This window comes from Cariama cristata, unplaced genomic scaffold (genome assembly GCF_000690535.1).
Source record: "Cariama cristata isolate BGI_N322 unplaced genomic scaffold, ASM69053v1 scaffold1590, whole genome shotgun sequence".
Taxonomy (NCBI): Eukaryota; Metazoa; Chordata; class Aves; order Cariamiformes; family Cariamidae; genus Cariama; species Cariama cristata.
In genome coordinates, this window is record NW_009596134.1 from 8,074 (window position 1) to 21,240 (window position 13,167).

The 13,167-nt window shown below is 42.6% G+C and overlaps 1 protein-coding gene across 1 annotated transcript; it reads left to right on the forward strand.

The window, feature by feature from the left end:
• Positions 1–247: 247 nt before the first annotated feature.
• LOC104165027 (sphingosine-1-phosphate lyase 1-like) lies at positions 248–7,320 on the forward strand (the record flags this gene model as incomplete). Its single annotated transcript, XM_009704537.1, has 5 exons — positions 248–413; positions 2,316–2,383; positions 4,173–4,320; positions 5,595–5,674; positions 7,192–7,320. Coding segments are annotated over 5 exons (591 nt in total), but the record flags the coding sequence as incomplete, so codon positions are not given.
• Positions 7,321–13,167: the final 5,847 nt, after the last annotated feature.

The window sequence follows — 13,167 nt, forward strand, 5'->3', positions numbered from 1 at the left end:
TCTGCCGTTGGCACTTCTGTCTGGGTATTTGAAGTCTCTCAAGATGTGTGTTTTTACTGGTGGCTCTCGACTGGAAGTGAATGACGGCTATCTGCTACCTGTTCTCTTTACAAGAATTAAAGAGAGCATGGGGGCTGCGTACTGAAAAGCACCTTTTTTAATAGACAATAGACTCCTAGGCTTTTTGATGCCCTATTTCTGTACATTTGAACTTTTCTCAATATCATTCTCGTTTTCCTTTGCGCAGGATGCTGTTATTCCCTACAAGGAAATCCTCCAGATGTATTGGGAGAAAGTGACGAGCTTTGTGAATGCCCAGTGTGATGGACTCGAACCCTGGCAACTCATTGGCTTGACATTTTGTTCTACGCTTCTAAGTGTGTGGCTGCATGGCTTCCTCTTCCAGTCTGAGAGTAAGTATTTGAAATGGGGGATTTTCTTATGTTTGGGTGGAAGAGAGGGGAGACAGTTGTTCCTAGGGAAGGAAAGAGAATGGAACGAGGCCAAATGCTTCTTAGAACAGACTTTCTGCTGTTGATGAGTGTTAACAAAACCTTCTTTCAAATTAAGGTCAAGTCCTGTCTGATCAATGAGACACCCCCGTTCCTTCAGAGGGTGCAGAAGGCCAGCCTGGAACACGCCTGCATCTCCTTCCTTTCCTCTTGTCTCCCTTTTGCTTTTGGCTAAACCATTTACTTGTCACAACACTTCTCGCCCAAAACTTGGGGAAATTATCTGAGTTCTTGTGAACCTAGTCACTGGTCCAAAGTATCTGGATATCTCTTGCTCTTGATTGTTGCCCTTCCTGCTGTGGGAGGAGACGTGGTTTTGATTTGGTGTTGGAGACGTGTTTCATCCTCAGGATATTCAAGATAATTGCTGGTGGTGTGTGGATTTTTTTTCCAGTGCATCTTCCTGTTTTTTGTGGTTTCTGATATTGGCATCTCTTCAGTGGGATCTCTTTTGATGAACCTGCAGTTTTCTTTGTGATAGAGATAATGACCTTGCTCTCAGATGACAACATGGTGCTTTTCAGTTCCTGCAGGCCTTAGGGTTCTGCTCCAGTGGCAGTTTGTTTAAAAATAGCCAAGTTTAACTTGATGTTTACTTCTGTGCCTCTCTTCCTCAACCAGCCTTTTTTCTTTTGAAAGGTGGGAGTAGCTGGATAGTGAGAACATCTGTGGAAGGAACAAAATATTATGAAGCTTTTGCTCAGTATGGGATTATGTTAGCTTCCTGGCTGGTATTTGTACTGTTGCAGCTTTTTTAAAGTATTGACTAGCTGTTATAAGATCCAATTAGATTGTCTGAATTTTTCAGGAGTTTGCAGTCTTCTCTCACTGTGGAATTTGTTAATGAAACAGTGTGCACACTCAAATGTGTAATAGAAATGTTATTGTCAGAGTGTTAGTGAGTATTTGCTAGAGAATGGGCCAAACTGCTGTTACTGTCCTTATGTAGCTTTTCAAAATATGTCAGAAGCGAAATATATAAAGTGGAAGGGAAAATGTAGATAATTGCAAAGTCCTAAAATGGTTGATTTTTAAAGCTTTAGTTATTTCTTGGTGTAAGTGTCCTGTAGCTGCTGGTACTCGATTGAAATGCCTGTAGGAATCAAAAGGCATTTTTGGTGGCTATAAAGCATCTGTGTCATCCTGCTTTCATTCCTGCCTTTAGAGCTACCCCAAGAGTTTTCCGGTGTTTGTCAGTAGTGGCTTTTCTCATTTCGGTATTTGGGCTGTGGTGGAATTTCTGCTCTTCCCTCTGTCCATCCCCTTCCCCTGAGTCACCTCCCGTTGCATCATGCATTTGCTATATCAGATGGCCAGACACAGAGTGAATCCTTGTCACGTTATGGCTGAACTACTATTTCCTCCTTTGGTCTGGGAGCCTGTGTCACGTTGCTGAGTTGTTGTGTTACAGTACTATTCGGTTCCAAAAGGCAGAAAATAATCTCAAAAACTATTTTCCCTTTTTGCTGGAGACCTTCCCTTTAGCAAATCCCCAAATCCCTCTTCCCTGTAAAATTCCATATGTGGGTGCAAATTCCCTTGTAAGTAAGAAAACAAGTCAAATTACTGATTCTCATAGATGGCTACTGTTCTGCAAGCCAGATATTTCTGTAGCATGGTCCACTTCTGAGCCTTTCTCTTTGATACGTTTATCTGTCTTACCATGTCCCCTTGGTCACTGTTATTTGAGCTGGGATCAGAAATACTGAACCTGTGTCATGGGCTGTATCACAAGTATTGTGCTCCGAGTCCATTTTTGCTTCTTGAGTCATCTTAGGTTAATTTCTGACTTTTGTCTTCCAGGTTTAACATCCCGAACTAAAAAACAGTTCTTTAAACTGCTGAGAAAAATGCCAATTGTCGGGGCTATAGTAAGTATTTGAACAACTTTTCTTAATATTATCCCGAGTCCTTGTTTCAACTTGCATAGTGCTTACTGAGAACTTAGTTCTGTGCATCTTTGTTGTCATGTTACTGTGATTGTAATGATCCAAGGGTATAGATCTGGAAGGTCTTCTGCTGTCACCTGGTTTAATGAAAGATGTAATTTCTACCCAGTCTTTTTGTCATAGTATTACTCTCATAAAATGAGGGTGCCACTTTTTTAAAACCAAGAATCAGTGAATATGTGCACGGATTTTTCCAATAACATTTCCTCGTTGTTAGATTTTAAGAAAATTTTATTTATGGAAGAAGGGGACACAGGATTGAACTTGAGTTGTTCTTCTGAAACAATGTCTTATTCTTGAGCAAGTGTGAGATAGCCAGGTGTTTGTTGTGCAACATAGAAGATAATTTTTTTAATCAGATGACTGGCTGCGATTAGTTTAGAGCTGAGATACCTATTAGCAATAGTTAACAGTATAGCACAAAGATACCGGAAGTTTGTGTAATCATTAAAATGAGACAAGCTTGAGCATTTGGGGGATGTGGGTTTTTTGCATAAAAACTGGAAACTACAAATGTCAGCATGTTTTAGCATGTTAATGACTTAATGATCGAGAAGTGCAAAGCTTGGTTTATTTTACCTAGTAAATGATGGTATCACACTTAATTGTGCTTCTTTCTGCTTGATGTGTTGGCATATTTGCATGTTGATTGGGGGAGTCAGGTCTGTTCACCTTCTGACTTGAGTAGCCCTTGATTAGATGAATTAATTATTTGTTCTCTTCTGCTTTATATTGCTTTGCCTGTTAGAAGAGGATCCTTTGTGGGCTCCTTGTATATGATCCCTATTTTGTCCAGACTTACCTTCTCAGGGCTAGCACTGTTCAGCTCTCCTGTGCCAGAGGACTCCTGGTGTGTCCTGTCTGTGTACTCTTTCTGCTCTTTGGTAGGCTGATACCTGATAACCTATCAGTTGCTTACAGGAGGCCTTGACTTTGAGGCATTCCAATGTCCAAAAGTCTTTAAAGCTGATGATATCCCAACACCTGTCTTGCCTGGAAGAAGAGTCTCTACTTTGGAATGTGTTGTGAGAAGAAGTCTGGGCCTGCTGAGTGTAAGGTGTGGGTGGGAAGAGAGAAATCTCCTAACTGTGTCTGTAATGGACATTTCTTTATTGCTTCTCTCTGTTTTCATGAGTTTCTAAACTGTGTGTATGGTGGCAGAGGAGACAAGATACAAAATAGAACACATCTAAAGGCTTCCACAAGTTAAAAACTGTGACTTAAAAAGGTTTGGTGGATTAAAAGGCAGTATTTTTGCCTTGAGCTTTTTCTCAAGCGTTAAGGAAGGGACTCAAAGCTTCCAGTGCTCATCGATACCCAGTAAAGAACATAGTCTGTCTGAATGTTGTGGTGATATCTGTGCTATTAAATGAAGTGTAGCTGAGCAGCGGCCTAAGTGCTGCTTGCCATCCCTCATATTAGTTACCTGGGCTGTGCCAGCTACCATTCCCACAGACAATTCCCACTGTGGTTTTAGAGACCCATGTCTGCCACTTCACCATTCCAGGCAGCTTGGTTTTGGAGAGAGAGGTTGGTAGGAAGGAACTGTGTGGCTCTGAGCTCTGCTATGCTTTTTGGTCATAGAGCTGAAACAGTTACTATCTATTCTGCTCAGTAGGATGGATGTAGCTAGTGAGTTCAATCTTGCGTGCATGCAACAATTTATAATATGGCCAGTGCCATTGCTGATAGGATTTTCCTTTCTCTTTAGATTCAAAAGAAGATTGATGAAGCCTTGAATGATGTCACTTCCAGTTTATCCTTCCTGAAAGATGAAAAGGATTATATCAAAGTGCTGCCGGAACAAGGCATGAGCCAGCCTGAAGTACTAGAGAAGATGAAAGAGTACAGCTCAAAAGGTATGAATGAGTCTGTACTGCAGCAGAGGTGGGTCTGTTTCATAGACTAATATTAAACTTACTCTCTTAAATGAGTTCTAATGACTCCTGCTCATGGTTTAGTCTTAAATATTTCTTTCCTGATGTTTTTTGCTTGCAAATCATTGTCTGTTTTCCTTCTGGAAGTGACCAAGGTCAGTATTGATCGTTTCTAATACTGTATTTGGATATTTATGGTGAAATTCCGTTCCTGCTCCAAGAATTCTAGATGGGAGAGCTGAGGAGATGAGAAATATCAAGGAAGTTACTTGAGTGCGTTTTTGATTGTTTCTGAGCAGTTGGCTTGATGTTTGGCTTTTACCAGAAATGTGTGTTCTGTGAAGCCCCAGGGAATACTCGTAATAAGAAAACAAAAAACTCCAAGCAGAATTTTTAGGGAGTTTCCAAGATGTCTTAATTGAAGTCATAATAGTTTGTACCTTGAAAAGGCCATTTAAGGAAGGCAAAGTCATGATGATGTTCTTCTCCTGGTCTGAGTCCGCATAAGCCGTGTCTGAAACTTAATTGAGGTTGCCTCACTCATGTAAATTTCTCCACCCTGGTTTATGTACCTGTTACTCCTAATGAGCAAATTTTGGTGACTTGCTATCCAGAGGAGAAGATATGACTGCCCTGCTCCTATCCCAAATTTGAGAAGTGCCTTGAATTTTCTGCTAGAACAGTGCATCTACTCCAAATTCAGAAAGAGAGTTTTGCAGTTGAGTATTCTGTAACAACTTCCTTCTTTTCAGCTTTTATGTATTGCTTATGTAGCTTCTATCTGTGTTTTCCTTTGATTATTTCCTTCCTTCACCAGGTGGTTCTTTCCTTTTTTTTTCTTTTCCTGTGGCCTCCTCTTTTCAGCTTACACTGGTCATGGGTGCTCTTTGGAAGTGGCTTAACTGTAGCCACTTTAGAGTTCAGTTGGTTGGACAGCAGTTTGGGGAGACTGAGTGGAGATTAAGTGGATTACGTATTAATATAACTGCTTGCTGCAGCTAGATGTTGTTTATGTGCTGACACTTTAGTCGTCATTTACTTACAATTTGCTAAGTTCACGGGATACACGATGCCAGAGGCTTAGCATCACACAGAGCTATTTCTGTAGCACAAAAATCGTACGTGTTCATCATCAGTGAAATCTCAAAAGCTGACTCTTCATCTGCAGAAGTGGTGAGGGGACTTCTCTGTGCACTTCTACATGCTTTCTGAGAATGTCTGTGTTTGCAAGCAGTGTGCTCTTCCTTCTCTTTCAGGAGATGTACGTTGGCAAGATGGGAAAGTCTCTGGGACTGTATACAGTGGTGAAGAGAAACTCACCCATCTGCTAGTGAAGGTAACGGGCAAGCAGTCTAACTTTGCATCTTTGCAGATCTCCTTAAAGTCTTCAGGGTGACCAGAAACCTCTCAACGCTGTTCCAGCATCTTTCAAAATAAATAGGGAAGATCTGAAATTAAGGCTGCCCAATTTTGAAGAGAGAGCTTAGGGTAAATGTAGGTGGAAGGGGAATTGTTAGCAAAGCATTTAGGCAGTGTAAAGCTGGCCAAGTGACTGTCCCTGCGAAAACAATGTGTAGAGATAACTGGGATCTAATCAGATGCGATGTTGTTTTGAGTAAGAAAGACAGAAGCTGGTTACAAATGAACTGGAAGCTGGTACTGACCTTCTAATTCAGGGAATGGTAGGAGGTATAAAATTGCCACAGATCAGCTTCAGCAGTGCCCACCCTCAAGAGATGGGCCTTTGCTGCAGGCTGGACTGAAAGCATCCATGGCTGTCCTGTTACTGGGTGACTGTGGGACTTCTGGACTGGAACAGCTTCACCGAGCAAAACTGAACCTCTTGGTTTAAGCAAAAAAAGAAGTTTGTAAAATGTTTTTTGGCATTACTGTGTGGTCCAAATCTTATAACAATGGAGCATTGGCATGCTTCAGTGGTGTCTTTGTTAGGTCTGTTTACCTACTCAGGAACTGTTCCCTTTGAGAATGTTGGAAAATAACCTAAACAGCCCAAAGGTCTGTCTTCAAATATATCTACTTCAAGTGTTTTTTGCTAGAAAAGGAAGTCTAGCCTTCTTGCTCCTGGGAATGGCTTTTATAACAGCTGTAATGAGCTCTGGTGATTGCTATTGCTGTTTTCTTCTGTGTTGACGTTTTCTTTGCCACTTCTGGGGAAACAGAAAGCTCAGAGCAGCCTTTCTAGAGGGGCCTCAGCTTGGGTTGAGTGTTGTGGAAACATTCCCTCTGTTTGTGCTGATTGCTTGGTGGTTTATTCTTCTGTATTTCTTTTAATGTCCCTGCAGTTGCATTTTAAGCTCAACTGCAGGAGGTCGGAACTGGCCTGTTCCAGCCTTATCCTGTGAGCCCACGGTTGCAGAATGAGCATGAAATACTGGTTTCCACGGCCACTTTTGTTGCGGTGTGGGTGGGCAGTTGTGCTTTTCTAGCTGCTTCAGAGTTCCCCTTTCAACTTGAAAACTAGTTCTGCAAAGTAAGTTTTTTGGCCTGCTTTGTGTAAAGCACTTGTAGGGTGCATATTGTGTTCTTTGTTTAAAAAAATAGCTAAATAATTTCTTGTCTTTGCAACAAGAAATATTACTCTGTTATAGAATCACTTCAGATGCCAGAATGCCCTAGAAAAACAAATTATATTTTTTTTTACCCCTCAGCCATAGCTTCCCAGCTTGTGGTATTTACTTGCAACAGGAGTTAAGTGCAAGGAGATCTGCAGTATCGTTATGGCTAAATGCAGCTAATTTGCTTATACAGTGGGTATGGTGAGTTTTCAAATGTGCACTGATAATCCAGTGCTCCATCTGCAAGGCTAACTTTTTCTGTCTTTGTTTTCTGAAGGTATATGAAGAGTTTGCCTGGAGTAATCCTCTCCATCCGGATATATTCCCTGGTTTGAGGAAGATGGAAGCAGAAGTAGTGAGGATTGCCTGTACGCTCTTCAACGGGGGCCCCAACTCTTGTGGTGCTGTAAGTAGCATGTCTTTAAGTGTCCCATGAATGTTTTGGATATTTCTGACTTTAAGAGTGATTGTACCTTCTGCTATCCAGCTGAGACTGAGGTCAAGCTCTTTCTGGTATATGCCATGCTGATATAGCTGTACAGAAGCTAGTTGCTAATCGCTCTTCTTGGTGAAGCTTTACGAGGGACAGTTTAACTTGGGGGAAATAGTTCTCTACACAAGACCCTTTCAGCTTTTTTCACACTCTTAAATGATACAGGCTTGATGGCAGTTGGGAAAGAGAACCAGTGTAATGTAGCCTGGCTGGTTGTCAGTGGGGGCTGGTGAAAAGAGCAGTGTCACTTTGAAGTAGCTCCCTTCAATTTTAATCTCTGAACTGGAAATCTGTGAGCCTGCCAGAATGCTAAGGTTGAGGACAAGGCCAGCTGGCTGGCTAGTCACCAACCAGCAGCTCGAAGTGTTGGCGATCAAGCAGGCATGGCGTGTATTGTCATCTGTCCAGCTGGAAAGCTGTCTTTCCAGGCTTATGTGGTCTTACACTGTACTACGGTGGAAACCAGTTTTAAAGCCTCGATAGTGTTCCTAGTAAGAGTCAGATGTGTGTTCTTAAACTGATACTTTCAGAGTTGGTCAAAGAGCAAAAGATGTGAAGTTGCACGGTGAATTACAAAAATAAGCCATGACTTTTTAACGCTTCTCTCTCGCTTTACCTTTTTGGTAAAGTTCCTGAAATCCTTAGACCAAATTCTCTCCCTGTTTACGTAATCTGTGGGGACAGTGAGGTCTTATCTCCTAGCATGGTGTTCAGGTGCAGCTGGGATACAAATAGGCTGCTTAATAACTTGTGAAGAAGTAGTTCCATTTGTGAGAAGAATACTGATGATATTTTTTCAGAGACTGGGTGTGAGGTGATTGCTGTCTGTAAAAATGCTTGGGAGGGAAAAGGCCAGCAGTGGCTCAAGATCAATTTGGGAAGGCAGTGTTGACACAAGAGCTTATGAAGTGAACTGGCCTTGGATGGGCTTAATCTGGCAGTTGGAATCTTGGTTGTGTAAGGGAGGTGTAAGTACTGGAGTAGCCTTATAGTAGCTGTAGTTGGGACCAAACTCCAACTGAATTCAAGATGAAACTTGACTGTCCAGTGTCTAAGTGTAAGACGTGGTTGCATTTGATAGCAGGAGGTTGCACCCTGTGACCTGGCTTGTCATCCTGGGACTATATTCCTTGTGCCACCTTCATGTTTAGAGAAGGAGCGTGCCTCTGATTAAAAAGCGTTTAACCTTACCTCGTCTCCTTCCTGGTTTGCAGTGCTGAGAACACTGGTGAGATTATCCCTGGAGCAGGGAAGAGGCTGGGTCTAAAAGCTGTTGAAACTCATCTTTGTCAAGAGTTGAGATGTCAATTGATAAAACAGTCAGATAACTCTGTGACACTTATCATATGCTTGGAGAACTTTGCTTGCTGAAGCCTGCAATGTGTGAGTTCAGTTCTGGTTACATAAAGCAGGTGTTGCAAAAGTGTCAACCTTGGCCCTGTGTGCTCTTTCACTGAAATTTAAAAGTAGAATTGCCTAAGAGGACAAGTTCAGAACGGGTGAAAAACTACTCCAAAACAGTAAGACGGTGATCACAGCCAATGTTAGACCTCCACAAATGCTCCCTGGGGAATCCTGCTTTTCTCTCTGTCTTCCCCTCGCTTCTGAGGATCGGTACCACAAGGCTACGGCTAAGATTCAAACAGAAGCAAAGCAAACGGGGAGGCGTGCAACCTGCCATGAAATTATGTTCTAGCTGGTTGAGCAGTCAAATTTGCAGGGTGACAGAGAGGGTTGAAAAGTTGATTGGCCAGAAACAGAAGATTAATTGCATCCCTGTAATTATCTTGTCCAAACTAGTCTCTCCAGTGGACTCTTTGTCTTCCTTCCGCTTTGTCCTTCCTAAGTGTGAAGTGTCCAGAGTTGCTAATCATTGATGGAGAGATGTGGGTGGATATATGGTGATCCACATGCTCTTTAAGGAGTTAGACTCAAAGACTTCTCTTATTTGCTTCGCCCCCAAACAGAATTAATGTTTCGGAATTATTTCTGGAGGCTTGGACAGTTACAAAGTCATTTAAAAAGAGCATTTTTCAAACTGATGCTATGCTTTCTGTCTCTGGGATGCCCTGCTGTAGCTGATCACTCAGACTGCCACTGTTACGCTTCAGTAACCGGTGAGGCTGTAAAACAGGGAGATGGCTAAACCAGGGAAGGTGCAATCCTGTGAGTTATCTTTACCTTTAAATTGATCTGTTCAGGAGATGCTGCTGGCTTTTTCTACTGAGAAGGCTTCTGGTTTACTCGATTCAACTTTTGCAGTGTTGAAAGCTAAAACAGATACTGTGTTTTCTGAATTTCATCACTGCCATCTCTGAGAAGCAGTGTGTCTTAATGCCAAATCCCTGTCCACTGGATTTACTAACCTGATTTAAGCAGCTGGGACTGCTTGTCCAATTTTGTTGATGCCTGGTGATGGTCCCTGAAGACAGATGAAGGTTGTTGGTATTTCTGGAGGGTGTATCTGTGGTTAGGCTATGTGGAAAACACTAAAAGTTTCTGTCTGTGCTTCTCAGTGAGGCAGTTTCACTTCCTTTGTGGTCTGATTTCTGCGAGACATTGCAGAACGATGCTTTGTGGGGCTAATACTCTCCTGCTCAATCTGGGAAAAGCAGCACAGTGACACATTTGTGCTGTTCCCCATGCTTTTGGCGGCCTGGGGATCTCTGCCCTGTGTCATGCAGACATCTTCCTAAGCAGAATCTCTGGAGAGCAGTCCCCTGCTTCCTCTTTGAAGGTTTTTGATGTGTTTATTAAATGCTAAAATGAAACGTGTCTTTTTAGATTTCTGAATGTTAAATCGGAGGAGCAGCTTGCATTATTTACAGGAGTTGCCTTTATCTGAGACATGGGGGCTGTAATTCTCCTTCATTTAAACGTGGGCATAAAACCGCTAACAATACCCTTGTGGTGGGGGGGTGTGCAGGCATGCCTTTTGCCTTAAATTGCACTGAGAGATGTTCCAGGTTTTTAAGCAGTTTTTAAAAGCAATCGTTTTCAGCAGCGGATGGATGCATCCTATTTCTCACTAATTACTACTTTTGTTCTTACTTTTAATCGCATTAGGCAAGAGCAAAGAGACAGGAATTAGTGTGTTTTGGCTCCCAGGAGATCCTAATCACATTCTTGCAATGATTTGGAAGGACTAATTAAGCTCAGCACGTAGAGGAGGAGTGGGAGAGTTTGTTCCTGTCTGATGTGTGCCTGTGTTCCTGTTCACAAGGTGCTTTGTTTTGCAGTGCTGGCTGTGTGGATTTTTCCCTCTAATTTGGGGAGAAATCACCACTTTCATGCAAGCTTCAATGATTTTTTTTTTTTGAGTGGTTTTTTGAACTTTAAAAAGAAAGGGCAGCTTTGAAGTGCAAGGGAAAATTGCATGGGGGCGTGCACATGTGTGTATTTGGTGTCAATCTCTACGAATTCTTCTTTGCACTTACTCTGCAGCTAAGGACAAGAGAGCGGACACAAAATCAGCAGATGCAAACCTAAGCTTCCTGTAGAAACCATCTTGTCTCTTCCCCCCAAATTCTGGGGCTTCCAAACTTTATTGTAGTGCTGGCTGCACATTTGAAGTAGGACTTTAACAGTGAAATGAGTGATGTGTCTTGGGAGGGCTTAAACTCCGGCAAATCTGTCAGGTTTTATCTGTAGTGATGAGCAGGTCACCTTGAGAGAGACAACTAGTGGAATTTACAGCCTGCCTGTTTACAGGGGTTTTATGCGAGTCTGCCGCTGCGTTATGACCATGCAGTGGATTGTGGTGTGTTTTTTACTCTCGTGCTACCTCAGAAATAAATTGTGCTTTGCCACCTTATTCATGGGTTAGTTCAGCTCAGTGAAACTTTTGGTCAGCTTTGTCTCCAGGGTCTAAATGGATGTGTTTCCTAAGGTGAAAATACAAGCAAAACTTTAGAGACGGTGAACCAAAGTGGTTCTTTTATGTCTGACAGTTTGACAGTGACATGCAAGTCAAAGAAATCCTAGAATAGGGACTGTACCTCTTGTTGCTGTTTTAATGTTGAGGTTTCAGAGCACTGGAATTTAAAGAGGGAGCCACAGAAGGGATATATAGAGAGTTTAGAAAGCAGGAGGGATGTGTTTTTCCCGGTGCTTTATCCTCTCCCCTCCCATTTGGATAATAATAAATAAATCAAGAACAAAAAAGTCTGCTTGCCTTTTTCCACACACATGTTGCCTGGCTTTTGAAGATAGCACAGGGTTGGAAAACCGCTTAAAACAATTCCTGTTTCCAGCCCCTTTTTCCCCATGGCATCACTTGAGCCTGTGGACTTACATTCAGAGGGGAGAGGAGAGGAAAAAAAAAAAACCAACTTGTGTGAGCCATTGGCGAGTGCTGAATCACTGCATGTTGGCCAGCTGCCGGCATGCCACAAGCAGTGGGGAAGTTGTATCCTGTGACAGTGATTCAAGCCCTGGCTATAGCAGAATGAGTTTGCTGTTGATAGCTAAGCTGACAAAACCTCCTGTAAAGGAGCAGACTCCCTCTGCAGGTATAAACCACGTGGACCAAAAGGGTTTCTGTTGTTGTAGATCAATCTGCTCTGGCATATCTCTGTGGCAGAGACTCGTGTTAGTGCCGATGTGCCAACTGTGGGCCAATTTAGGAAGCTGATCTGGCTGAAATTCAGCTTTCCGGGTGGATTTTCAGCTACCTGAACAAGCTTTCTCTGTGTGGTCATCTGCATACCAGTCTTGATGCCTGGGAGGAGGATCCGTGCTGGATGCTGTTCCTTAACCTGCATCTGAGCAACTGCTGACAAGTGTTGACTCTGACCCACCAAAAACTGTGCGTGGCTCTGCATTTCCATGCAGGTGATAAGCCAGACTTTAAAGAAAGGTAAGATAGTAAGGAAGGGCAAGATGTTGGTGTTTTAGTAGAAAGATCAAATCAGGATTAAGAGTGTATGGAGACTATGCTTTGAAGAGCAGGTTATCTAGATGAGAGTACAAGGAGCAGGCCTGGTGGCACAAAGTGTCTGGTGCTCAGTAATGTGAATCCCGAGATCCCCAAATGATGCAGAGCAAAGTTTTCACCATCATTGCAGTATCGTAAGCTATGTTGCAAGCAGTGTTACATGTATGCAATAATCCCATTCCTCTTCTACCAGGCAGTAGGAAGGCAATCCATGTTACAGCTGTGTGGGTTTTTTTTCCCCCAAAGGTAGTAGCTGACAACTTCACAGATCTTTTCATAAGAAGGGTTGAGAAGTGAATGACACAGCCCATAAAACGCTTAGGACATTGTGTTCCTCCTACCATCTATTTGCTTCACAATAAATGCAGTGAGTTCTTTATACACTGTGAGGCTCTGTTAGGGTCTGTCTGTGACAGCTGTTGCTTTTAAACTACCAAAAAAGCAGAAATTCTGTGGTGTGACAGTCACTTCCACACTGCCTGTGGCGGCAGCTGCTCCTAGCTTGGATCATGTTAGGAACAAATGTGGCAGGCTGTTTTATGTGCCTGTGAACTTTGTTCCTTATCTCTGTACTTAATGTTTAGTCATTGTCATGCAGACACACTTCTTTGTGTTTTGGGGGTTTGCAGCTATGTCAGCTGGGAAAAAACAAAGGAAAACCCAGATGTCATAAGGCATGCAAATGTGATTACATCCTTTTTATGGTTTTTTTTTTGGGGGGGGGGAGGAGGTTAAAAGGGGAAATTGCAATTGGCTCAGCACATCTGAGGATCAAAATTAGTCCTTCATAAGCACTTGTCCTGGTTTCAGCTGGGACAGAGTTA